This window comes from Nerophis ophidion, linkage group LG02, assembly GCF_033978795.1.
Source record: "Nerophis ophidion isolate RoL-2023_Sa linkage group LG02, RoL_Noph_v1.0, whole genome shotgun sequence".
NCBI lineage: Eukaryota > Metazoa > Chordata > Actinopteri > Syngnathiformes > Syngnathidae > Nerophis > Nerophis ophidion.
This window is the reverse complement of record NC_084612.1, coordinates 45,840,664-45,868,662: the sequence shown is the minus strand read 5'-3', so window position 1 is coordinate 45,868,662 and position 27,999 is coordinate 45,840,664. Positions and strand designations below refer to the sequence as shown.

The 27,999-nt window shown below is 43.1% G+C and overlaps 1 protein-coding gene and 1 long non-coding RNA gene across 2 annotated transcripts; both read left to right on the top strand.

Moving 5' to 3' along the window:
* Positions 1–2,479: 2,479 nt before the first annotated feature.
* Positions 2,480–3,141, top strand: LOC133541478 (uncharacterized). The gene is made up of 2 exons (XR_009803894.1): positions 2,480–2,714; positions 2,814–3,141. It is a non-coding gene; the product is annotated as an uncharacterized LOC133541478 (long non-coding RNA).
* A 6,342-nt stretch (positions 3,142–9,483) lies between these two features.
* LOC133541450 (gastrula zinc finger protein XlCGF57.1-like) lies at positions 9,484–26,566 on the top strand. The gene is made up of 3 exons (XM_061884893.1): positions 9,484–10,012; positions 13,758–13,955; positions 24,927–26,566. Exons 1-3 carry the CDS (start codon positions 9,826–9,828, stop codon positions 26,348–26,350), a joined length of 1,809 nt encoding a protein of 602 aa, XP_061740877.1. The 5' UTR covers positions 9,484–9,825; the 3' UTR covers positions 26,351–26,566.
* The last annotated feature ends 1,433 nt before the right edge of the window (positions 26,567–27,999 follow it).

Genomic DNA, 27,999 nt, shown 5'->3' with positions numbered 1-27,999 from the left:
TCAACAGAAAAATATCAACTCTCCCACACAGTTAAAATGTCCTGTGTTCTTCATATTTTCCTTTTGCTGTGCTTTTTTTTTCCCTTGCCATTTTGCGAGCGAACTTGTCACAAATGGTTTACTACAGTGATCTCACGCACATGCACGTTTGACGTCACTCAAACCGGCTTTGGCTTCTTCTTCTTCTTCTTTTTATGTGCAACTCAAACCGGCTTAAACCGGGCGAAAAAAGTAATCCGAGTATTGTAATCTAAGTATTTTCTTTTCTCTTCGTAACAATCTTTTCTTTCACTCAGGAAGGCTTTTTAACAATTCTGCGGTGCATCAATAGTGTCACAGCCGATAGAAGAGGCCGCGTGTTGAACACCATGGTGTTTTACAAGCTAGATTTTGAGAAAACACCCTCTTTGTGCTGAGCGCAAGTCAATGAGGCGGACGTGTGTCTCCGTCGCGCTGCATTTTAGGAAATGTAGTGTTTTTCGTCCCAGCAAACGCCAGGGACAGTAGACATATACAGTACAGTACAGTACAGGCAACATGGGCCTCTGACATGAAACAGTTTGTCGCGTCTTCACCTCGTGGGCACTAATAGAGTTAAGAGTTGCATGAAACCAGCCAAAGAGCCGCATGAGGCTCGTGAGCCGCATGTTTTTTTCAGGTTGCGTTTTACTGTACCAACTAACATGGAGTCATCAGTTCCCCTCTTTTTTGACTTTATTTTCATTTCATTGTGCTGTCTAACCAGTAAACACTTGCAGCGTGAGGAAGTCCACATTGACACAAAAAATGATAGCCTGCATCTTACTTTTTATCACCGCTTCAACAACTTTCCTCAACTTTTGACTCCCACCAAATGTCTTGCTTAGAGCAAAGCTCTCTTTGGACTTTGGCTTGACAGTCTTTGAATCTGTCATGTCGGGATCCACAGGTCAATATATACTCTTCTTTTTTCATTAAATTGCGCCTGTACAGCCATGTCGTATTCATCAAAACAGCCTTGACTAATTCTCTGCTTCTTGCCAAACACAGCTTGTGCAGTCGCTGTTACTATGTCCATGAACTGGGTCCATTTGTCTGGTGTACTACCTGTAAGGGGTCCTAATGAATCCAATTAATGGTCCAAGCTGGTGGGAGAGGGAAGTTTCGCTGTATTAAATGATGCTTTAATGACCTATGCCTATACTTTCATGTGATTCTCATTGGGCTAAATCCAGAACCTTGGTTATTAGTTTTCTTGCCATCTTAGGTGTCTTAAACAATAAAGTTCCTTGAATCCCTCAACTCCCCCAGCCGGATACTCACCAGAACACCCTTAGTCCAGCACATCAACCTAGTCTTGCAGCAACTCAACTAGGTCCTCGTCAAAAACCGTAGCCAATTTAAGATAATGTTCTTGCTTTCAAAGTTATCCACAACCTCGTCCCGTCATATCTTTATATCTTTGGAACTTTAAAAGTATTTGAAAATGTGACGTCTTAGAAGGACATATTTTTAAGCACTTTTTGGGGAGTTGCTTGTAGATGTGCAACATGTGGAAGTAAGACCTATGCTGACCCAGAGCATGTAGCAAATAAAATAGAGGAATTTAATACAGTTATTTCTGACAGGAGCTGGAATGCAGCTTAGCGATGTGACCCCAAGGATACAGAGAAAATATTCATATGGAGGGGAGGAAAGAATAGGAAACTCAATGACAAAAGGAGTGGAGGAAAACAAAAGAAGGTGAGTGCAGAAGTAAATGCGCAAGAGACGGAACTCATTGTGTACCGGGAAAAACACACGTACGCGAAGCTATGATCCGACGCTGTCTGGATGACAGGGTTGGACTGACATAAGAGACTGATTGGCAACCGGGTACAGGTGTGTCCCCGGTTAGATATCAGGCAGCTGGTGACGAAGCCTGTGAACAACACAAGAAGTGAAAAATATCAGATTAAGGCACAGAACTAAACTTATATCCAAATACAGAGAAAAAGCAAATATAAGTCCAAAACAGTTATAAAGATGTAACAATTTCCTCACTTTGGTAAATGGTAAATGGGTTATATTTTTATAGGGCTTTTCTACCTTTTTAAGGAACTCAAAGCGCTTTGACTGTCATGCCGTGGACTTTGGGGATTGTATTACCGGAAGGCAAAGGAAAGTTGGCGTGGGCAATGCGTGAAGGTAAGGACATATTTATTAAATGCTATAAAAAAAAAAAGGAACAAAAGGCTGGCACAAGGCGGAAGTACAAAAACTTGGCTAATGAAAAAAAACTTGCACAAAGGCAGAAACGATGAATATAAAACAAAACTCAATAACTGTGGCATGAGGAAACAAAAACATTTACGTGACATGGCAAGAAGCATAACTATGGAGTGTATCAGAGGTAAAGTCGGCAGGCTGACTTCCTGGCAACTTTCAGTTTAAATAAGTGACATGATTCGTGAAAACAGGTGCGGACTCCGAATGTGACACAGGTGAAACTAATGGTTGCTGTTATGGGTCACACTCCTGCTTCCTCTCTTCCTGCTATGTCTCCTCCTGCTGGGCGTCCGGACAAGCACACCACGGGCCACTCCCACATGTGCTCTCTCTCCGCTGCGGGCGTGCCTCCTCGCACCTGCAAACACTCACCAAACTACACACCTGCCTGTGATGAGCGAGCTGCCTTCAAGAGCAGACGCAGCCTGAGATCCGACGCGAGAACGTAGCTTCACGTACCCAGTACAGTAAGCCCACACGTATCTAGCTCCTCTGCATGTGCAAACTATTTCCCTGTGCTCCTTCCCTGTTGTGCTCATTGTCTCCTGTGTTGTGTCGTCTTCCAGCCTCCCGCCATCCTTCCTTGTCGTCGAGTTGTGTGTCTCGTCACCTTGGACCTCCCGTGGATTTTCCCTTGCCTTCCTGGACATCGACCTCACGCCTGCCTAACGACCACGAAACCAAGCTCCTGCCCTTGACCATCTGCCTGCTCCCCGACGTTCGATTCCGCCTTGCTCCTTGCTGGACTTCCGCCTGGATCCCAACACGCATCCTCAACACCCTCTGGCAACCATACTCAGATAAGTCTCACACTTCGTCACACTACATCTCTTTGGTTAAATACACATCTCACTCACACACTAAACTGTCATTAAATACGCTGACAGCTAACGACGTCATCGTTCCTCTGCCGTCTTCTTCTCCCGTTGTACCGTCACAGTACGTTCTCGCCATGTCAGAACCAGACGGCAAAGACGCGGCACGTACCCCGCTCCCCTCCCGAGGCTCCCTGGTACCAAGTGTCGCAGCCATGCACACTGCACTCCAGCAGCACCAAGAGCGCTTTTGTGTTCTTGAGAATAAGCTGGATGCTGCTTTTGCTAGCATGTTGGCTCGACTGGACTTGATCTCCCCAAGCTCTGCCGCTCCCCCGGAGCGCGTACTAGCCGCCCCCGCCGCGGCAGCCCCCACACAGCCCCCGTCTTCCTGCGAGCCGAAGATCGCTAGCCCTAAGGCTTTCGAAGGGGATTTTGAGTTATGTCGTGGTTTCCTGGTCCAGTGTGATATGGTATTTCGTCATCAGCCCTCCCGGTACACCTCTGACGGGGCCAAGATTGCCTTTATTTTTTCTTTATTGACCGGAAGGGCTCTCCAGTGGGCCACAGCAGCTGTGGACCACAACCTTGGCCTCAGCATGAATTATGATGCTTTTCGCACGGAGTTTAGGGCAGTTTTTGACCATCCCTCCGATGGAGGAGACGCCGCCTCACGTCTACACTCCCTTCAGCAAAGTTCTCGTTCTGTGGCAGATTACACTCTTGAGTTCCGCACCCTGGCCGCAGACAGCGGGTGGGATAACAAGGCCTTGTTGAGCGCCTACCGTCGAGGCCTCTCCGACGAGATCAAGGACGGATTGTTGCGGGACCAACCTGCCTCCTACCAGGACCTCATTCAGCTGGCCCTGCTGATGGACAAGAGACTCAAGGAACGAGCGGCTGAACGAAGACTTTCAGTCCAGGAGAGGACCAGAAGGCCGGTGTGGGGGAACCGTACCGTTTCTTACTCTCCTAGCGCGGCCAGAGGTGGGGAGGAAGGCGCCCACTTGGTGGACCAGTCTGGGTTTCTCCCTGCACCAACCAGCGGGATGGAACCCATGCAGTTGGGCAGGACTCGACTGGCCACGGAGGAACGGGAAAGGAGGTTCCGTCAGCGCCTCTGCCTCTACTGTGGTTGTGCGGGTCACATGATCGTGACCTGCCCCACACGACCAAAAGACCAGGCTCACAAGTAAGGGGAGTACTTGTGAGCCACACCACCTTTACCCGGAGCCACTGTGACCCTGGTATTCTTTTCCCCGCAACATTGTCTTGGGAATCAAGAGGACTGAAGGTGGGAGCGTATGTGGACTCAGGAGCAGATGTTAGTTTTATGGACCGTAATTTTGCCTGTCAGGCCGGGATTGAGCTTCTGCCTCTGGACAAGCCTTTACCAGCTCAGGCCCTGGACGGGCATCCCCTGGGTCCCATCACCCACCGTACAGCACTGCTCACACTAACCCTGTCCGGCAACCACACGGAGCAGATTAGCTTGTTAATCCTCAATGCCCCTATCGCTCCTCTTGTCCTCGGCCGTTCATGGCTTCGCCAGCATGACCCCCATATTTCCTGGATCTCTGGTAAGATCCTATCCTGGAGCACGGCATGCCATGCTAACTGTCTCAAGGCAGCATCCCCTGTCTCGGAGAGCCCCAAACTTAAGTCATCCCCATCTGACCTGTCTGGGGTCCCCGCGGTTTACCATGACCTTGCAGCTGTATTCAATAAGGCCCAGGCACTATCTCTACCCCCGCACAGACCGTACGACTGTGCCATTGATCTCGTACCTGACGCAGTACTTCCTTCTTGCCGCTTGTACAACCTGTCCATACCTGAGAAGAAGGCTATGTCTAACTATATTACGGACTCACTCTCTTCAGGTATCATCACTCCCTCCAAGTCACCGGTAGCCGCCGGATTCTTCTTTGTCGGCAAGAAGGATGGCTCCCTACGCCCTTGTATCGACTACCGAAGACTCAACGCCATCACAGTCAAGAACCGGTATCCCCTTCCACTCATGAGCTCCTCCTTTGAACCTCTTGCTCCTGCAACTGTCTTCACCAAGCTTGACCTCCGCAATGCTTACCATCTTGTCCGGATTAGGAAGGGGGATGAGTGGAAGACAGCCTTCAACACGCACCTTGGCCACTTCGAGTACCGGGTCATGCCCTTTGGCCTGACCAACGCCCCAGCTGTCTTTCAAGCTCTAGTTAACGACGTTTTAAGAGACATGCTCGACAAATTTGTGGTTGTGTACCTGGATGATATTCTGGTCTTCTCTCACAACATGCAGGAGCATCAGCAGCATGTCCGACAGGTCCTACAGCGCCTCCTCGAGAACCGCTTGTTCGTCAAGGCAGAGAAATGTGAATTCCATTCATCTTCTGTAAACTTCCTTGGCCACATCATCGAGAAGGGTAACATCAGAGCCGACCCCAAGAGGGTCAAAGCGGTTATGGAGTGGCCTCAACCAAACACCCGTACGGAACTGAGGCGATTCCTAGGCTTTGCAGGATTTTACCGTCGATTCATCCTCAACTTCAGTAAGGTAGCTGCACCTCTCCACGCACTAACATCTACGATCACTGCATTTAGGTGGAACAAGGAGGCAGACGTGGCGTTCCAGAACCTCAAGAGGAGCTTCAGTTCCGCCCCCGTTCTCGTACACCCTGACCCGGATGTGCCGTTCACGGTTGAAGTGGACGCTTCTGACTCCGGGATTGGGGCAGTCTTGTCCCAGCGTTCCAGTGGGAGTAATGTGTTGCACCCTTGTGCATTCTTTTCTAGACGTCTCTCTCCAGCTGAGAGAAACTACGATGCTGGGAACCGAGAACTGTTGGCAGTCCACGAGGCGCTGGTCGAATGGCGACACTGGCTGGAGGGGGCCAAGCATCCGTTCCTGGTCCTGACCGACCATCGCAACCTCATTCACATCCGATCCGCTAAAAGACTGAATGACAGGCAAGCTCGCTGGGCACAATTTTTCTGTCGATTCGATTACACTCTCACCTACAGACCTGGTTCACGCAATGGCAAGGCGGACGCTCTTTCTCGAATATTCTCAGAGGAACCTACCGTTAAGTCTACTTCCGAGACCATCCTTCCCCCTAACCGCATCATCGGGATGGTAACTTGGGAGATCGAGGGCCTGGTCAAGACGGCCTTACGTTCTGACCCTGGTCCCGGAATCGGACCCCCTAATAGGCTGTTCGTCCCAGAACCTTTAAGGGCCAAGGTACTTGATTGGGCTCATTCTAGTGTGTTTACCTGTCATCCCGGAGTCCATAGGTCACTAGGCTTTATCCGACGCCGTTTTTGGTGGCCTACCATGGAGGCGGATACCCGGGAGTTTGTCGCCGCCTGCAGCGTCTGCGCCCGTAACAAGGCAAGCCACAGCCCTCCTGCCGGCCTCTTACACCCTCTTCCCATCCCCAATCGACCTTGGTCCCACATTGCTGTTGATTTCATCACGGGACTTCCCACTTCTAGAGGTAACACCACAATCCTCACTATCGTCGACAGGTTTTCCAAGGCAGCACACTTTATTCCTTTGCCCAAGCTTCCATCCTCTGCTGAAACCACAGACCTGCTGGTCCAGCATGTGGTCAGGATCCACGGGATCCCCTCCGACATAGTCTCTGATCGTGGCCCTCAATTCATTTCTCGGGTCTGGCAGGATTTTTGCAAGGGCATTGGGGCCACGGTCAGTCTGACTTCCGGCTACCACCCCCAAAGCAATGGTCAAGCAGAGAGGGCCAACCAGGGGGTGGAGACCATGCTGCGCTGTATGGCTGCGCAACAGCCTAACTCCTGGAGTAAGTTTATTCCATGGGTGGAGTACTCTTTCAACTCCTTGACCTGCGCAGCTACGGGTATGTCTCCATTTGAATGCTGGCTGGGATTTCAACCTCCCTTGTTTCCCTCCCAGGAGATCGAGGTGGCAACTCCTTCCACCCAGGCACACCTGAGACGATGCCGCAGAGTGTGGAGGTCCGCCCGTGCTTCCCTATTGAAGGCGTCTGTTAGGATGTGTCGCAATGCCAACCGGCGGCGCATCCCGGCTCCCGACTACCAGCCCGGACAGCAGGTCCTGCTTCGGGCCAAGGACCTCCACCTCCCGATTTCCTCCCAGAAACTTGCACCACGTTTTGTTGGACCTTATACGGTCAAATCGAAGATCAACCCTGCTGCTGTACAATTGGATCTTCCACATTCCATGAGATCTCATCCTGTCTTTCATGTCTCCCAGGTCAAACCTGTTGTTAACAGTCCCCTGTCCGCCCCCACCCCCGCTCCTCCCCCTCCTAGAGTCCTCGAGGATGGGGACCAAGTCTGGACCGTCAAGGAGATCCTCAAGGTTCGGCGACAGGGGAGGGGTTGGGTCTACCTTGTGGACTGGGAGGGCTATGGTCCTGAAGATAGGTCCTGGGTACCGGCCTCTTACATCGCCGACCCCTCCCTTATCAAGGACTTTTACAGAGCTCACCCCGAGGCACCCCGAAGCTCGCCGGGAGTCTCGCGTAAGAGGGGGGGTGCTGTTATGGGTCACACTCCTGCTTCCTCTCTTCCTGCTATGTCTCCTCCTGCTGGGCGTCCGGACAAGCACACCACGGGCCACTCCCACATGTGCTCTCTCTCCGCTGCGGGCGTGCCTCCTCGCACCTGCAAACACTCACCAAACTACACACCTGCCTGTGATGAGCGAGCTGCCTTCAAGAGCAGACGCAGCCTGAGATCCGACGCGAGAACGTAGCTTCACGTACCCAGTACAGTAAGCCCACACGTATCTAGCTCCTCTGCATGTGCAAACTATTTCCCTGTGCTCCTTCCCTGTTGTGCTCATTGTCTCCTGTGTTGTGTCGTCTTCCAGCCTCCCGCCATCCTTCCTTGTCGTCGAGTTGTGTGTCTCGTCACCTTGGACCTCCCGTGGATTTTCCCTTGCCTTCCTGGACATCGACCTCACGCCTGCCTAACGACCACGAAACCAAGCTCCTGCCCTTGACCATCTGCCTGCTCCCCGACGTTCGATTCCGCCTTGCTCCTTGCTGGACTTCCGCCTGGATCCCAACACGCATCCTCAACACCCTCTGGCAACCATACTCAGATAAGTCTCACACTTCGTCACACTACATCTCTTTGGTTAAATACACATCTCACTCACACACTAAACTGTCATTAAATACGCTGACAGCTAACGACGTCATCGTTCCTCTGCCGTCTTCTTCTCCCGTTGTACCGTCACAGGTTGCTATGGTGACAAAACAAGAGTGAAAAAGCAGGAACTGAGTGTCCAAAAAACAAACAGCACATAGCAAAATAAATACATGATCAACAGACATGACATTGACACTATTTCCATATTCACCCATTCACACACACATTCACACACTTTCGGACGAAGATTTGAACCTATTCTCTCTGATGGTGGAAAAAATCAGATATTAGGACTCGTCCACTGACTTTGATTGCTCAGTTTGAAATATAAAATACTTTTATGTATTGAATTCTATTTGTAAGTAATTATCACATTTAAGTGATTATTTAAAGATGTATTTATTTGTTAAATTTTGTCTCATTTGACCCACCATATTTTTGGAACACCAAGACTTCCACAATATGGACCCATTTAGCCTTTTCAAATCAAGAACACGCTTATTCCAGAACGCTTATTCACCTTAATTTGAGCTATTTAATTTTCTGTTTTATATTGTTCAATGTTGTAATGTTTGTATTGTCTCTCGAAAGGTACCTTATAAATAAAATTGATCATTATTATTATTTGTGTTATTCCTAAACAGAGGATTTGGTCCTTTCAGATCATCTACAACCTTTTTTTCTTCCAGAGAATTTTTTTTAAAACTAAAATGCCGGAGATTTACTAATTTTTTGTCATGTTTATTTTCATAGCTTCTTTCAAGCCGAACAAAGGAAATACGATTAATTTGCCAGAGCACATTTGTATCACTAATAGAGGTATTTTGTCAAAAATAAAGGATTTTGTGTTTTATTTATATGACCAACAACATTGTAATGGTACTATATGTATGACTTTAGAGCTGCACTGTCATCTACTGGTGACTATTGGCTACCACATGAAAAATTGACTTGTCGGCGAGAGGCAGTAGCTTAGTTTCACATTCACTTTGCCTTTTACCTAATTTTTCATTATCATCAGAATAAAACACAGGACCAACATGTATCGACTTATTGGTGAATAATACAACAATATATGAATGATTTTAGTTAATGTAACAATTACAACAAAATAATAAAATTAATAATTTTCTTACAAAGAACAGTTAATAATGACAAATAAATCTTGAAAATCAAAAAGTGATTACGCTCCTGATTTACTGCAAAGCTTTGAGTCTTCTGCGCAAGACACATCTCGCAAGAGTATAGCAGTCATAGACGAGAGTATAGCAGTCATAGACGAGAGCAGAACCGTCTTGTAACGTCAAGCGTGCCAACTGTCGTGAAAGCACATTGACGCAGGAAAAAGCGAGAAGGAAGCTAATAAGTCCGTTTTATTATTTCTTCTTCAGCTTGAAATATTTACGTCGTATAAATTACATATTTGATTCTTTATTTGAGGTTAAAATCGTCTCGATGCGCTGTGCCGCTTCTCCTGCTATCTTTGCCTGTTAGTTGGCATAGCTCGCTAGTTAGCTTAGCTTGCTAGCTGCTAACAGAAGACAGAAGTGATCAACACATCGCTAAGTAGAGATCAAGTGTGAGAGTAAAGTGTTGTGATTGTGTGAAAATGTCTACACTACACATGTTGAGAGCGTTGGTGGATCAGCGACTAACTGCTGCCGTTGAAGACATATTTGTAGTGTTAGAAAGAACGATAGCAGAATACGAGGCGGAACTTTCTAGAACAAAAGAGGAGAACAATCAACTATTGGACGCTGTTTTCAAGAAACATCAAGTTGTGTTACACAGAACAGGTTTGTTGACTTCTTACTCTCACATGTTTACTAACTTTATATATCTTTAATGGATGATCAATCAGTGGCCTAGTGGTAAGCGTGTCCGCCCTGAGATGGGTAGGTTTTGAGTTGAAACCCCGGCCAAGTCATACCAAAGACGATAAAAATGAGACCCATTACCTCCCTGCTTGGCACTCAGCATTAAGGGTTGGTTGCCATCGCTGTTGCCCACTGCTCCCCTCACCTCCCAGGGGGTGATTAAGGGTGATGGGTCAAATGCAGAGAATATTTTTCGCCACACCTCATTGGTACTTTAACTTTTACTTAATAGGAAGATAGTTTGTCCTGTGGGGATGATGCAATGCTTTGATTTAGATTCTTCATTAAAACAAGACAGTTTTAGGTTGATGTTCCTATAAGTTTGTAACAATGTGTGATTGATTGATTGAAGGAGTTATGAGAAGTATGCAGAGGAAAGGGTACAGTTTCATCACGGTACACATTCACTGCTACAAGAAAGCCTGAGATGGTTTCAGTTGAAATATGTTTTAACTCACATTACTATGTAAAAATTAGCATTTAAAATACAAATACACTGCAAGAAAATAAATGAAAATATAATTTACAATAAGCAAAAAGGCTTTGTATAGTCATAGTTACGAGTAGCTGCAACCTGTAATGTCTTCTCTTTTTGTAGGGAGTTCCACATTTTGGTGGGATAGCAGGAAAACAATTTAGAACCTTTTTCGTAGTGAAATCTGGGTTGATTGTGATTGGTACAACTACCTCTGAGTAGTTGCAATACATGGGTATTTTAGTGGTATGGTCTATCTTGTACACCAGACCAACTGCAAGAAGCTGTACTCTGAAATGGTTGGCGGAAAGGTGAGACCTAGATGGACGGTTGAGTAGAAGCCCAATCATTTTGTTTTGGCTGTCATGCACCTGGAGATAGGTTGATTGGCAACACTAAATTGACCCTAGTGTGTGAATGTTGTCTGTCTATCTGTGTTGGCCCTGTGATTAGGTGGCGACTTGTCCAGGGTGTACCCCGCCTTCCGCCCGATTGTAGCTGAGATAGGCGCCAGCGCCCCCCGCGACCCCAAAAGGGAATAAGCGGTAGAAAATGGATGGATGGATGGATGTCTGGAGTTTGTTTTTCAGGGCTTTTAAGGCGTCATGGTACCAAACATGAACTCCGTAGTCAAAGTGGGGTTAAATTTGTGTTTGTGTTAGAGTCTTAAGTGTATTTCTACCCACCAGCGGGGTGATCCTACTATGTAAGAACTAGGGTTGTATGGCATACCGGTATTGGTATAGTACCGCAATACTAATGAATGATATTTGGTTCTATACCGCCTTTAAAAAGTACTACTTCTATGATTATATCAATACTTTTTGGCATCACAACATCATCTTTTGTTTAAAAAATATATATATATTATGTATATAAACTCAGGAAATATGTCCCTGGACACATGAGGACTTTGCATATGACCAATGTATGATCCTGTAACTACTTTGTATCTGATTGATACCCAAATGTGTGGTGTCATCCAAAACTAATGTGAAGTATCAAAGAAGAGAAAAATAAGTGATTATTACATTTTTACAGAAGTGTAGATAGCACATGTTAAAATGGAAAATAAGCAGAGAATAACAGTAAATGAAGAAGTAGATTAATAATCAATTTTCTACCACTTGTCCTTAATAATTTTGACAAAATAACTGAATATAAATGATACAATAAATTGACCCAAAAACCTGTGTCTTAATTTGCCAGTTTGTCATTGAAAATCGTGCTCGTCTAGGTCTTGAGGATTGGAGCGTCGCTTGTTTTGTGGCTTTCAGCCTCGGTTCTATGTTCTTTACAGGTATAGAGAATCATGGAATGATCACTTAAGCCGCACACAGTAGTTCTACTTGTGGTGATCTTAGACTGGTAAGAAGTAACAACAAGGTCTATGAAGTTTGCTTAACGAGCTAAGTGAACCAGTGTTGGTGGCACAGCTTAGTGCAGGTTTTAAAAATGGGTGCATCCTTTCGGGACCTTTCTGTGTTCCAGTCCCCAAGAAGATGTAAACCTGTATCAACATCCATCTAGCCATCCATTTTAAAATAACGCTTGTCCCATTCGGGGTGCTGGTGCCTATCTCAGCATTTGGGCGGAAGGCGGTATACACCCTGGACAAGTCGCCACGTCATCACAGGGCCAACACAGATAGACAGACAACATTCACAATCACATTCACACACTAGGGACCATTTAGTGTCGCAATCAACCTATCCCCAGGTGCATGTTTTGGAGGTGGGAGGGGCCTATCCCCAGGTGCATGTTTTGGAGGTGGGAGGGGCCTATCCCCAGGTACATGTCTTTAGAGGTGGGAAGGGCCTATCCCCAGGTGCATGTTTTTAGAGGTGGGAGGGGCCTATTCCCAGGTGCATGTTTTTGGAAGTGGGAGGGGCCTATCCCCAGGTGCATGTTTTTTGGAGGTGGGAGGGGCCTATTCCTAGGTGCATGTTTTTGGAGGCGGGAGGGGCCTATCCCCAGGTGCATGTGTGTTTTAGGCGGGAGGAAGCCCACGCAGTCACGGGGAGAACATGCAAAGTCCACACAGAAAGATCCTGAGCTCAGGATTGATTGACCTTCGTATTCAATCAATCAATCAATCAATGTTTATTTATATAGCCCTAAATCACAAATGTCTCAAAGGACTGTTCAAACCATTACGACTACAACATCCTCGGAAGAACCCACAAAAGGGCAAGGAAAACTCACACCCAGTGGGCAGGGAGAATTCACACCCAGTGGGACGCCAGTGACAATGCTGACTCTGAGAAACCTTGGAGAGGACCTCAAATGTGCCCCCCCCCCCCCCCCCCCCCCCTTCTCTTGGGGACCAAAAGCAATGGATGTCGAGCGGGTCTAACATGATATTGTGAAAGTATTGTGAGGCACACGCACTAACCCCTGTATCAACATGTTTACACTAAACTTACACAGTCACCAAAAACATTTTATACTGTAATCAAGTCTAATTAGTTGCTGAATTACTTTCTATTCTATTCTATTCTAATTTCACTTTCTGATTCTGACCTATGTGCATCAATAAGTGAAAGTAAACATTTATTTTCAGTAACCAAAGTAGTCAACGCTTTAAATTAATTAAAAGAACATAAAGGTGACTGACTTTCCTTCAGATGGTCTCTAAAGAGGAATTGTTGATGGACATACTCCATAAAAACACCACACAGTAAAACGTGTTTTGATAAAAGTTCCTTTGGGCCCCGCCAACAAAATGACCACAATAAAATATTTGGCATGTTGACAAAAAGATAGCATTTAAGTGATTTTGGAATTCTATTTTTTATTTCCATGATATTGAAATGATAGTAATGACTACGTCATTACAAGATTGTGGTTAAGTTTAGAGATAGAGTTTAAGTGTCAGAGACCGTATACAGAATAAAATATTTACACAATTTTTATCAGTGAGTGTAAAGTTAAGAATGCTTCAATCAAAAATGCCTCGTACTTATAAAAACTTTTCAAATTGCTCCCATCAAATTTCCAAATCTGTTTTTTGTTCTCACTGTGCCACTTTTAAATTCATTTGAGGAAAAAAGGAGGTATTTCCCGTGTTTTTTATTGGTTGTTTTGCTACACTTAACGGAAGAACACAAAAAATGTAATTTTGTTAACAGTGTCAGTCCAAAAATATTTCTATTCTCTCTGTATCTTATTTACTTATTTACCTAACAGACGTCAAGCAACCCTCCCACATGAAAAAGGAACAGAAGGATCCACAGCCCCCCCACATAAAAGAGGAAGAGGAGGGAGAGTGTCTTGGAGGGCAGGAGGAGGATGATGTCAGCAGGTTTCCACTGACTGTTGTCTCTGTAAAGACTGAAGAGCGTAAAGACAAAGCACCTGAGTCCTCACAGCTTCATCACAGTCCAAGTAAGCACATATTTTATTTTCAGGGCAGTCAATCCATCACAACTGGACTGTTCACTTTGTTTTACAAGACTCATCCAAGTAAATTGTAAATGGGTTGTACTTGTATAGCACTTTTCTACCTTCAAGGTACTCCAAACGCTTTGACACTACTTCCACATTCACCCATTCACACACACATTCACACACTGATGGAGGGAGCTGCCATGCAAGGCACTAACCAGCACCCATCAGGAGCAAGAGTGAAGTGTCTTGCTCAGGACACAACGGACGTGACGAGGTTGGTACTAGGTGGGGATTGAACCAGGGACCCTCGGGTTTCGCACGGCCACTCTCCCAACCGCGACACGTGTTAACCCATTAGTTCATGCTCATAGACTTTTAGTCTTAAATCTAATCATTTGAATTTAGAGGGGAACTGCACTTTTTGGGGGGAATTTTTTTCTTTCGTCGACAATCATTATAAAAGACATGACGATGGATATATATATATTTTTTAAATCACATTCTAACACATAAATGTAAATAAAAGTCCACTTGCAATGGAGCCAATGGGAGGTCCTCTATAACCATCCAAAAAGTGCCAACAATACTCCATTTGCATTTTGTGGTTTCAATACCAAGCAAGAATTAGTGATATCCATCCATCCATTGTCTGCCGCTTATTCCTTTGGGGGTCGCGGGGGGCGCTGGTGCCTATCTCAGCTACAATCGGGTGGAAGACGGGGTGCACCCTGAACAAGTCGCCACCTCATCGCAGTGCCGAATTAGTGATATTGCTATTATAAGTGCTAACGCAGACTAACTACTTATAGCTTGTGTGTCTATGTTGACATCACCGGCTGCTGAGCTCCTTCGTCATCTCGGTGCTGGTGAAAGATTATTCCAGATCATGAATCGTGCCTCTCACGTGGATAGTAGAAGGATGAGGACATACTCTGACAAAAGACGCTTAGCCTCACCCCTCTTTTCCCTGTGACGATTATGAATCATTGTTCATCTAAAGAGGAATATTACTTGATTTTATCAGTCTGCGGTTAGTGACAGCGGACCTTGTACAGTAAGTGATATTTGATTATGTTTGTTGGCTCTCATGAAGTCTGCAGTGTGTAATATTCAGATATGTTTTAAAAAAAAAAAAAAGCAAAGCTTGTGATTCGTTTGTTACTGCAGATTTTACTTCAATCAATAACGGAGCAGCATCTCCTCACCCGTGACTAACTAATGCATCAACAACCCCCGAAATGTGTCCTATGAAAAAGTGTCTGACCGTAACTCTAATAACTAAAGTTCCTTGGGTTAATAATGTAAACTCACTAAACCGGTAGCGTTTAGTGCTTTCATGGTGAGTTTACTGACAGATATAAGTAAGAACTTTCCACTACTTTATATTAAAAATGGCAACAGCAGAGGATGAATGTGCCATAACAAGAAGATAGAAAAAATGAAGACGCTTAGATATGGAATCGGTACAGACTGCAATGGTGGATGTGCGGAAATTTTCAGGACTAATGCTGATCCCAAATACACATCAGCAGGTACCAGAAGGTAAGAAAAGTTGGTTCTACATAATATTGTGAAACAAAACACCAGATAAAATGTCTGATAATGGATGGCCTTTTGCTGTCCTTTTACACACACTATAGTAAAACTTGTATCTCTGACGACTATGGGTGGACAATCCATCAAGCGGTGCGGCTTCAAAGTCGTACTAAAACATTTTGACAGATTTTTGAGTGCCTTGTGTAATGTTCTTTATTTTCAATGGAACATTTAAAGCAAGTGTTGTTTACTGGTGTCATATTGCAGTCAACACATATATTTTACGTGTGACTACCATCTACTGGTCACACTTGTCATTACACCATGTACCAAATAAAATTGCTTCGAGGTCGGTAAGCACAACCAGAATTATTCCGTATATTAGGCGCACTGGGTTATAAGGCGCGCTGTAAATCTTTGAGAAAATTAAAGTATTTTAAGTGTCCTCAATCATTTCCTGTCCCGGTAGCTGAACTGGCGTTTGCGAATTTACTCCAAAACATTTAGGTTTAATAATGTAAAGAGGAATTTTTGCAATTAATCTAACAAGTGAATGTCTGGCGTAACTAGCTGGTACGTTGTTACAAAGGCGAGATAGCGCCCAAGGCTGATTATAGCGAACTTAAAAAGTCAATTGATACTCTGATCGAGGAAGTAGCTACAATCAAGGAGCAGCAGGAAACAATCATGGCCCTTGTTATGCAGTTGGATCAGATAAGAGCTGACAATCTGGAGAAAGACAAGAAAATCGCAATTCTGGAGAACAGAGTTGCTGATATTGAGCAGTATACACGGATCAATGACGTGATCCTCACTGGACTTATCATCAAACCCCAGTTTTACGCACAAGCTGTAACCCCAGCGAATGGAGGGGGAGCCGGCGGAGTTGGATGTTATTTCAATGGAGCGACAGGTAGCGGTCTTCATGCAGTCCAAGGACATACAACTGGACTGTAACAGCATCGAAGCATGTCACCTTTTGCCCAGAGGAGGGACAAACGACAAGCCGAGCATAGTCCTGAGATTTGTAAACAGGAAGCACAAGATCGCGTTGCTAAAACAGGGAAAGAAGCTAAAAGGAACAAATGTATACATGAACGACCATTTAACCAAACGAAATGCTGATATAGATCGAAAAGCACCTCAAATGAGGAGAGTGATGAAAATTCTCCAAACTTGGACTGCGAACTGTAAAGTATTCATCAAACTCAACGGTACTCCGGAGAACGCCAAAGTGCTGGTGATTAGAAACATCGAAGATCTAAACAAATATGACGTTTGAAATGCACTATAAGGTAAAAGCGATTAAACACAATCATGACACACATAGACAATACGCAAGAGGCAACCCATGGCACGAGCCACATCATTCAGTTGGTAAGTGAATATGATAATGTACAGTTGAAAGCATCTCAATACACTGAGCACCACCTACAAGACTTGGAACAGAATATAGACCCGGACAATAATTTCTTCCTCAATATCAATGAGAACTGCTGCTACTATACCAATGAACAGTACAACCAGAATATTATTACTATGGGCAAATTATCAATTATCCATTTCAATAGTAGAAGCCTAAACAGGAATTTCAAGGACATCAAGGACTAATTACACACCTTTTTACAACCATTTAACATAATCTGAAACTTGGATTAAAAGTGAAAAAGTGTCCGATTTTTAACTGGATGGTTATGACCTTATTAATGTAAATAGACAAAACAAGGGGGGTGGAAGGGTGGCAATCTGGATGTTATGACAACTGTAGTTGATAACCTACTTGAATGTCTAACGGTTGAAATTTGAATCGAGAAAAAAAAGTAGAAATGTCATTATTAGTTGTATGTACAGATCGCCAGGTACAAGCATTGAATGTTTTACAGATTGGATGGAATGCCTGTTTTTAAAGAAGGTAATGTTAATAAAGTTGTCTTCATTTGTGGAGACTTTAATATTGACGTATTAAATCCCAGTAAAAATAATGATATAGTTATTTTCATTGACACAATGTACAGTATAAGTCTATATCCCAAAATCACCAGACCTAGTCAAATTTCATCCCACTCTGCCACTCTAATCGACAACATATTCACCAATGATAATGAGAATAAGACCGTAAATGAGCTGTTGATCAAAGATATCACTGACCACCTCCCAGTTTTTCTGATATTTGATGGTAACTACAGGACAAAAAAATTAGAAAAGCCAACCCAATACAGAAGAACGAGATCAGAGGAATCCATTAGTTCATTTAATCAATCAATCAATCAATCAATCAATCAGTGTTTATTTATATAGCCCTGAATCACAAGTGCCTCAAAGGGCTGCACAAACCACGACATCCTCGGTAGAGTCCACATAAGGGCAAGGAAAAACTCACCCCAGTGGGACGTCGACCATGATGACTATGAGAAACCTTGGAGAGGACCACATATGGGTTTTTGAAATAAAATTCCTTTGATCAGATTAACTACAATAGGAACCACATATAAAACATGTACAGTCTAAGCTGTCAAGAAACATCTCAGTAATAACTAAAGCAAAGCAGGTTCTGGGTCACAAATCACTCCACATTCTGTTGTGGACTGTTGACAAACTAGTGAGCATCCTGGATGATGCCAGTCACCCTCTGAATAGCGTTATCAGTAGCCAGAGAAGCCTGTTCAGTGCTAGACTGCTTCATCCCAAGTGCAGGACTAATAGACTCAAAAACTCTTTTGTCCCACACGCCATTAGACTGTACAACTCCTCTCTGGGGCGGGGTGACAGGGGATGCAAAACAATAACAGTGCAATACTTTTTCATAACATGGTCACTACTGCCTACTTTGTCTTTTTATATTCTTATTTTATTGTTATATTTTTATTCCCATTGTTGCTTTTTAGTCTTTATTCTTATTGTAATATTTCTCTATTTTGTTTCCATTTAAACCCCCATTATTTACTTTTTACTTTTATTTAAATTGATCTCAACTCTGTACACTGCTGCTGGAATTTTAATTTTCCTGAAGGAACTCTCTTGAAGGAATCAATAAAGTACTATCTATCTATCTATCTATCTATCTATCTATCTATCTATTCTCTACTGTTCATTAGTCTTAGCATACTTAACCTACTGTGTGGAAGTCTGGGGGAATAATTATAAAAGCTCATTAAACTCGATAACTATACTTCAGAAAAGAGATGTACGCATCATCAACAAGGTTGGATATCTGGACCATACTCATTCACTATTCTTACAGTCAAGAATATAGAAATTTAATGATATTATTTTGTTTCAAATTTCACAAATAATGTATGAAGCCAAAATAAATAAACTCCCAGGAAGCATTCAAAAATTGTTCAGCACACAAGAGGGGGATTATAATTTTAGGGAGAATTTTAATTTTAAAATGTGGAGTTTGCATGTTCTCCCCGTGAATTTGTGGGTACCCTCCGGGTGCTCCGGCTTCCTCCCACTTCCAAAGACATGCACCTAGGTTGATTGGCAACATTAATTGGCCCTAGTGTGTGAATGTGAGTGTGAATGTTGTCTGTCTATCTGTGTTGGCCCTGCGATGAGGTGGCGACTTGTCCAGGGTGTACTCCGCCTCCCGCCCGATTGTAGCTGAGATAGGCGCCAGCGCCCCCCGCCACCCCAAAAGGGAATAAGCGGCAGAAAATGGATGGATGGATAGTTATAGAAGAATTTGGGGCTGCCCATTGAGGCACTGGTACTGCTGTTTTGGCATGATACTATTTCCATGAGCACTTGTGGTAATGGTGTGACTATGTATGTTTGTAGTGTGCATATGTATGTATATATTTATCGTTTATGTATATACAAGTTCATTAAGTTTGTACATAGAGTGAACAGGTACTTCTAGCTCAGAGTAATTTATGATTTAGAGAAAAAGGGTGGGATTAAATAAGTGTATACTTCTCATTCCTCTTCAAATATGTAAAAAAAAAAATTGTGAAAGTCCAACGCTTATTTTTTTTTTTTTTTTTTTTTTAATTCTCCATTGTTTTAAATTTTTTATAATGGCTGTTAAGGCTATAGCACTGTATTGGATCATGCTTGCTCTTGTTTTTTTGCAAATATGAAATAAAAATATATCAATCAATCAATCAAAAAAAAGTGTGCCTTATAGTCCGAAAAATATGGTAAATGCAAATAAACCTAATTACTTAATCCTTGCCGTCATCAATACATTGCTACGTCCGTGTGTTTCCTTCTTGGTCTCTGGATTTTAAATTGGACTAAGAGGTCTCACTCTGTGCATCGCTCTCAGCACCTGAGCATTTTAATTCCACAGTACACTTACATGAACAAAGTGAGCCTCTTGTCAGTCACTCACAATCTTTGTTTCAACTACTTGCAATTCTCCAATTTTTTTCCTGTGTGCAGTAGTGTTGGCGACACTCGCTTTAATGTTGCCGATGGAACTAGTCATTTTAATACAATGCTGAAGTTCAGGCCTGCCCGGTATATGCCTGTTATATGATTCTTTAATTTTGGGCCTTTTAGAATCAACATGTCTTCATCCATTTGTGTCAAGGAGGTGAAATTAGGTCTGAAAAACTTATGACAAGTTGACTTCATGTCCATTAAGACTTTTCAAAGTGTAGAATACCATCTGCCTCAAACAGAATATTCTATTTTGAAAGTAAACTGGATCATTTATCTTGTTTTTATGCATGACTTCCTGTCCCACACAAGCAGATTTTAGCTCAATTGAACCGCCTTGTTGTGTCGACCACTAAATATAGAAGCCAGGCGGTGGAAACTGACATCCATCCATGTTCTACCGCTTATTCCCTTTTGGGGTCGCGGGGGGCGCTGGCGCCTATCTCAGCTACAATCGGGCGGAAGGCGGGGTACACCCTGGACAAGTTGCCACCTCATCGCAGGGCCAACACAGATAGGCAGACCACATTCACACTCACATTCACACACTACGGCCAATTTTAGTGTTGCCAATCAACCTATCCCCAGGTGCATGTTTTTGGAAGTGGGAGGAAGCCGGAGTACCCGGAGGGAACCCACGCATTCACGGGGAGAACATGCAAACTCCACACAGAAAGATCCCGAGCCTGGATTTGAACCCAGGACTGCAGGAACTTCGTATTGTGAGGCAGATGCACTAACCCCTCTGCCCCCGTGAAGCCTGAAACTGACACATTGACTTGAAAACAAAAAACGGAACTAGTCTGGCGCCGCCGTTCCACATCCAGTGGACATCCTCGGTTACACTTACAAACGTTGCTTGGGGAGATAAATGAAGAAACCATACTTGGGGTTCAAGGCAAGAAAGCAAAAGGAAATACACTTTCAACCAACAGCACTCGCAGTGAGTGAACTCGACCACAAGATGACGCCATAGCAGAGACAAGAATACAGAATACACATTTACAATGTCCATCCATCCATTTTCTACCGCTTATTCCCTTTTGGGGTCGCGGGGGGCGCTGGCGCCTATCTCAGCTACAATCGGGCGGAAGGCGGGGTACACCCTGGACAAGTCGCCACCTCACCGCAGGGCCAACACAGATAGACAACATTCACACTCACATTCAATGTAAACAACCTAATCTTTTATACATCAGTAACTGACATTAAAATCACAGGGGGCGCTGGAACCTATCCCAGCTGCACTCAGGTGAAAGGGAATTTATCGCAATATTGACTTGAGGCCATATTGCCCACACCTCGTAAAAATTGGTCTTCTTTTCCTTTGAATAGAATACAGGAAAGAATTACGGCCGCCACAAAAAAAAAAAAAAATTTAAAAAATAAAAAATGTTCTTTTTTTTTTCTTTTTTTTTTAGCTTTTGACTCGCTCGACCGCTCATAAAAGCAATGTGACTCTGTCTGTGAATGGAGCTTGTAGTTACATATTATATAAATATGTAAATATTACATAAATATGTATATAAATATGTACATAAAGTGTTGTAATTATATTCCAACTCCGCGTTCTTCATGGTCATCGCCGCAGCCGCCACGGTGGTTCTGTATGTGTGCCTGATATTGGTGTAAACATGATCCAGAGTGTTCTCTCCCCTAGTAGAACCCTTTACGTCTCACCTTAAAACTCATTTGTATACTCTAGCCTTTAAATAGACTCCCTTTTGAGACCAGTTGATCTGCCGTTTCTTTTCTTTTTCTCCTATGTCCCACTCTCCCTTGTGGAGCGGGTCCGGTCCGATCCGGTGGCCATGTACTGCTTGCCTGTGTATCGGCTGGGGACATCTCTGCGCTGCTGATCCGCCTCCGCTTGGGATGGTTTCCTGCTGGCTCCGCTGTGAACGGGACTCTCGCTGCTGTGTTTGATCCGCTTTGGACTGGACTCTCGCGGCTGTGTTGGATCCATTATGGATTGAACTTTCACAGTATCATGTTAGACCCGCTCGACATCCATTGCTTTCGTCCTCTCCAAGGTTCTCATAGTCATCATTGTCACCGACGTCCCACTGGGTGTAAGTTTTCCTTGCCCTTATGTGGGCCTACCGAGGATGTCGTAGTGGTTTGTGTGGTGGTTTGTGCAGCCCTTTGAGACACTAGTGATTTAGGGCTATATAAGTAAAAATTGATTGATTGATTGAATTGAATTGAATTATATTTATATAGCGCTTTTTCTCTAGTGACTCAAAGCGCTTTACATAGTGAAACCCAATATCTAAGTTACATTCAAACCAGTGTGGGTGGCACTGGGAGCAGGTGTGTAAAGTGTCTTGCCCAAGGACACAACGGCAGTGACTAGGATGGCTGAAGCGGGAATCGAACCCCCAACCCTCAAGTTGCTGGCACGGCCACTCTACCAACCGAGCTAAACCGCCCCGATTGATTTACATGTTGGTAAAACTTTGGCAGTACAGTCTTTAAGTTGGCCTATTAAAGTCCCCTGCAATATTGTGAACACCATCCGGGTGGAGCCGCTGCTGTTCATTTACAGTGTTCAGCAGGAGAGAGAGCGCTGTGTTCATGTTGGTGTCGGGTGGGATCTAAACAGCCGTGACAAGCACTACAGTTAGCTCTCTCAGTAGAAAAAAAGGCCGGCATCTTACAGACGTGCTCGAGGCCTGAGGAACAGTGTTGGTGTATGATTATCCCGTTGTTACACCAGTTATCAAGCACGTAAACACAGAGGTCCCCTCCCCTGCTCTTACCAGAGTTCACAGTCCTGTCCCAGCGGCGCAAAGTGCGGCCTGCTAGCTGCAGGCTAGCATCGGGGATCCTCGGGTGAAACCACATTTTAGTGATGGCCAAAACACAGCAGTCATGAACATAGTGATTTCCAGCGAGTTGTAATTCCAGGTCGTCCGTTTTATGCGGCAGGGATCTGGCATTGTAGAGGAACAGGCTCGGTAGAGGTGGCTTGTGTGTTTGTTTCTTTAGCAGTAGCATAACACCGGCCCTACAGCCCTATTTCTGCTTCATCTCCCTTCTCCGACTGCGCCGCCTCACAATCAATGGAGAGACCGGCGATCTCGCTATGTCTTCTGGTATGTTGTGCGTGTAGTGAAAGTCTCCGGAGACCGATATCTGGTATTGGACGCCGATATCCAAAAGTGTCTTGCCGGTGTAATGTGTATACACAGAACCGATGGTGAAAGCACAGGTAAGAAAGAAGTAGAAAAACAGTAAAGATTAGCACTGACGAGGAGAGCCATAAGCCGCTGCAATTCTTTGCGCCGCCATTTTAAATGTTTCAAAGAGCAGTGTATTTCTTTTCAGGCCAATTCATATAATAACTTATTTGAAGTACAAACCCCGTTTCCATATGATTTGGGAAATTGTGTTGGATGTAAATATAAACGGAATTCAATGATTTGCAAATCCTTTTCATCCCATATTCAATTGAATGCACTACAAAGACAAGATATTTGATGTTCAAAATCATAAACTTTTTTTTTTTTTTTTTTTTGCAAATGATAATTAGGTTAGAAATTCATGGCTAAAACACGTGCCAAAGTAGTTGGGAAAGGGCATGTTCACCACTCTGTTACATGACCTTTTCTTTTAACAACACTCAATAAACATTTGGGAATCGAGGAAACTATTGTTGAAGCTTTGAAAGTGGAATTCTTTCCTATTCTTGTTTTATGTAGAGCTTCAGTCATTCAACAGTCCGGGGTCTCCGCTGTCGTATTTTACGCTTCATAATGCGCGACACATTTTCGATGGGAGACAGGTCTGGACTGCAGGCGGGCCAGGAAAGTACCCGCACTCTTTTTTTTTTTTATGATGGCATGCTGTTGTAACACATGCTGAATGTGTCTTGGCATTGTCTTGCTGAAATAAGCAGGGGCGTCCAAGAAAAAGATGGCGCTTAGATGGCAGCATATGTTGTTCCAAAACCTGTATGTACCTTTCAGCATTAATGGTGCTTTCACAGATGTGTAAGTTACCCATGCCTTGGGCACTAATGCACCCCCATACCATCACAGATGCTGGCTTTTGAACTTTGCGTCGATAACAGTCTGGATGGTTCGCTTCCCCTTTGGTCCGGATGACACGATGTCGAATATTTCCAAAAACAATTTGAAATGTAGACTCCTCAGACCACAGAACACTTTTCCACTCTGCATCAGTCCATTTTAGATCATCTCAGGCCCAGACAAGCCGGTGCAGTTTCTGGATGTTGTTGATAAATGGCTTTCGCGTTGCATAGTAGAGCTTTAACTTGCACTTACAGATGTAGCAACCAACTGTATTTAGTGACAGTGGTTTTCTGAAGTGTTCCTGAGCCCATGTGGTGATATCCTTTAGAGATTGATGTCAGGTTTTGATATAGTGCCGTCTGAGTGATCAAAGGTCACTGTCATTCAATGTTGGTTTCCGTGGAGTGATTTCTATAGATTCTCTGAACATTTTGATGATATTATGGACCGTAGATGTTGAAATCCCTAAATTTCTTGCAATTGCACTTTGAGAAACGTTGTTCTTAAACTGTTTGACTATTTGCTCACGCAGTTGTGGACAAAGGGGTGTACCTCGCCCAAACCTTTCTTGTGAAAGACTGAGCATTTTTTGGGAAGCTGTTTTTATACCCAATCATGGCACCCACCTGTTCCCAATTAGCTTACACACCTGTGGGATGTTCCAGATAAGTGATGAGCATTCCTCAACTTTATCAGTATTTATTGCCACCTTTCCCATCTTCTTTGTCACGTGTTTCTGGCATCAAATTCTAAAGTTAATGATTATTTGCACACCAACATTTTTTTTATCAGTTTGAACATCAACTATGTTGTCTTTGTAGCATATTCAACTGAATATGCATTAAAAATTATTTGCAAATCATTGTATTCTGTTTATATTTACGTCTAACACAATTTCCCAACTCATACGGAAACGGGGTTTGTACATGTGAACTTACTGAATGCCTCATGCGACTGAGCAAATCTGGACATTTCTCAAGCATGTTTGTCTTTTTGTGTCTTCCAGACGTCTGTGAAGAAAAAATTCTGCCTGAAAAACAGGAGAGTAGCTTCAGGATGCTGAAGAAGGATCCATCAAAGAGGAAGACCAGGCACCACGGACCCTCTGGCTTCTCTTTTTCCTCTGTGACACAGACTCTTCAATGTAAAAAGGAAGAGGAAGACTCACTGACCCCCCACATTAAAAAGGAAGAGGTGGAACACAGCATCAGTCAGGAGGGAGATCATATTGTAGGACTGGTGGAGTTCCCAGTGATTGGTGTCCCTGTGAAGAGTGAAGATCATGAGGTCAAAGGTGAAAGTGAGGAGATGGGAGGGGGGGAGCCTCCAAGCAGCAGCTCAACACAACACATGACAAGAGAAGCTGATGGAGACCACTGTGGAGGATCACAAGCAGACAAGCTCTTAGCTCCACTATCAGATAGTGAGGACACCACGTCACACTCTCCTGACACGGATGATGAAGACTCTAAAGATGATGGAACATGTCACACTAACAACAATCCCCTAAAATGTTCTAACTGTGACAAAACCTTTAAAAACCGTAGTCTTCTGAAAAGACACATGAGAACACACACTGGAGAAAAACCTTTCCCCTGTTCAATCTGTGGTAAAGGTTTTGTACACCGTCACCATTTGAAAGCACACAATAGAATACACACTGGTGAAAAACCTTTTATCTGTTCAATCTGTGGTAAAGGTTTTGTAGAAAGTCAGAGTTTGAAAAGACATATGAGAACACACACTGGTGAAAAACCTTTTATCTGTTCAATCTGTGGTAAAGGTTTTGTACAAACTCACAATTTGAAAGTACACATGACAACACATTCTGGTGAAAAACCCTTTTGTTGTTCAATCTGTGGCTTATATTTTTCAAGGAAGGAACATTTGAAAGTACACATGAGAATGCACACTGGTGAAAAACCTTTGTCCTGTTCAACCTGTGGTAAAGGTTTTGCTCTAAGTAACAATTTAAAAGTGCACGTGAGAACACACACGGGTGAAAAACCTTTTTCCTGTTCAATCTGTGGTAAAGGTTTTGTGGAAAATGGCAAATTGAAAGTACACATGAGAACGCACACTGGTGAAAAACCCTTTTCTTGTTCAATCTGTGGTAAAGGTTTTGTACAAAGTAACCATTTGAAAGACCACATGACAACACACACTGGTGAAAAACCTTTTCCTTGTTCAATCTGTGGCTTATCTTTTAAAAGGAAGGGACATTTGAAAAGACACCAGAAAACTACACACACTGGTGAAAAATTACATTCCTGTTCAATCTGCAACAGAAACTTTTGTGAACGATCAAACCTTGTAGCACACATGAGAACACACACTGGTGAAAAACCTTTTCCTTGTTCAATTTGTGGCTTATCTTTCAAAAGGAAGGAACATTTGAAAAGACACAATAGAACTACACACGCTGGTTAAAAATCACATTCCTGTTCAATCTGCAACAGAAGCTTTTGTGACCGATTAAACCTTGTAGCACACATGAGAACACACCCAGGAGAGAAAGTGTTGAGTTGCAGTGTGTGTGGTGAAAGATTCTCTTCTATGTGCCAGTGTAAGAAACACAAGTGTGCTGGTGAGAACAGCAGCAGCAAATTAAACTGCAGGATTTGAAATAAACTATCAAGACTTTAATGTTGACTTTCTAACATGTGTGACATTGTTGTTTGTGTAACAATCTTTTTAATATGCTTCTACATTTATAGATTACATATTTTATATTAGTGTTTTTTCACTCAAGTACATGCAGTAATATGCAACATTGTGTACTTTTATTAAAAAATGAACAGAACAATTTGACTGAAAAGGTGAGAGTAAACACTACAATACATTTTGTAAATACAATATACATTTTTATGTGTACATATATTCATCATACAGTCATAATAGTGTTTTTATATGTGTTTGAAATATTGCAGTGTTACATATTTGTATTTCTAATGGGAAATTATCCCATAGATTAGCACCTTAATATGATCTACCGTACATATGTACTGGTTCACATCTGAATCATCTTCTGGACAACTTCAGGAAGCTTATTATTATTTACTTAAAACATCATTTGAACACTTGTCATATACATTTTGAAAATGTGTGACTTTATGAATCATTTATTGGGTCTCCATAATTTATTTTATTTTGTTAATTATCTTTATTACTCTCTTTTGTAATATGATAATATCAATCAAAATCTGAATATTGTGATTGTTTTATATGAATGTCCGCAGACCTTTATGCAATATAAAAGTGAGAGAAAATGGCTGAATTGTCTGTGGAAGGATGGTTTTGTTTTTACAAACTTATTTGTGGATAATACACAAAAAATACCATTATTGTGTTTTAAACATTTATTATGTTTTTTTACAATTTACATTTCAGAAACCAAGTGTGGAGTGTCAGGCAAAAGCCAATATTGTACATCATCCCACAGCTATTTACTTTGCGTGCATTCATAAAATAAACTGTTTCACTATCACAGAAGGAACAAGTGTTGTCTTCAATTGCAAAACATCCTAAAAATTATTTCAAGTGGTCAATTCTGAAGTTTTTTTCTTAACTGAACTCATTTGCTTTTGAAAGAATGGAAACTTTCAAGTTATTTGTATTTTGTGTTTGTTTGTTTGTTTTGTTCCAGAGCAAATACAGTAAATAAGAAATCGTAAAGAATTGTCTAATTTCAGACTTTCAAATGTGTAATTTTGTGTCCATCCAACAGAAGCCTAGAAAGTTTAAAAAAGAGTTCTGAAAAAGATGATATGCTTTATCTAGAATATTTAGAACAAAAGCCTTTATCATCAAAAAAAAGAAGTAGTTTGTCATTTGCAGGTCGTACTTAATGAAATCTTCAAATAATAAAATACTTTTATCAGTCAGTAAGTGCATCAGCCACCAAATACCTTTTTCAAACCATTGCTGTTCAAAGATGGATTTTTCATTTTAATATAACAATTCCACAGTGGCGTATTGTGTGTGATGAAGTTGTGTTGGTAAATTAGTTTCCAGTACAACAACACTTGCTGGTAGGGATGGGTACCGTTCACATTTGAACCGATAAGGCACAAATTCCG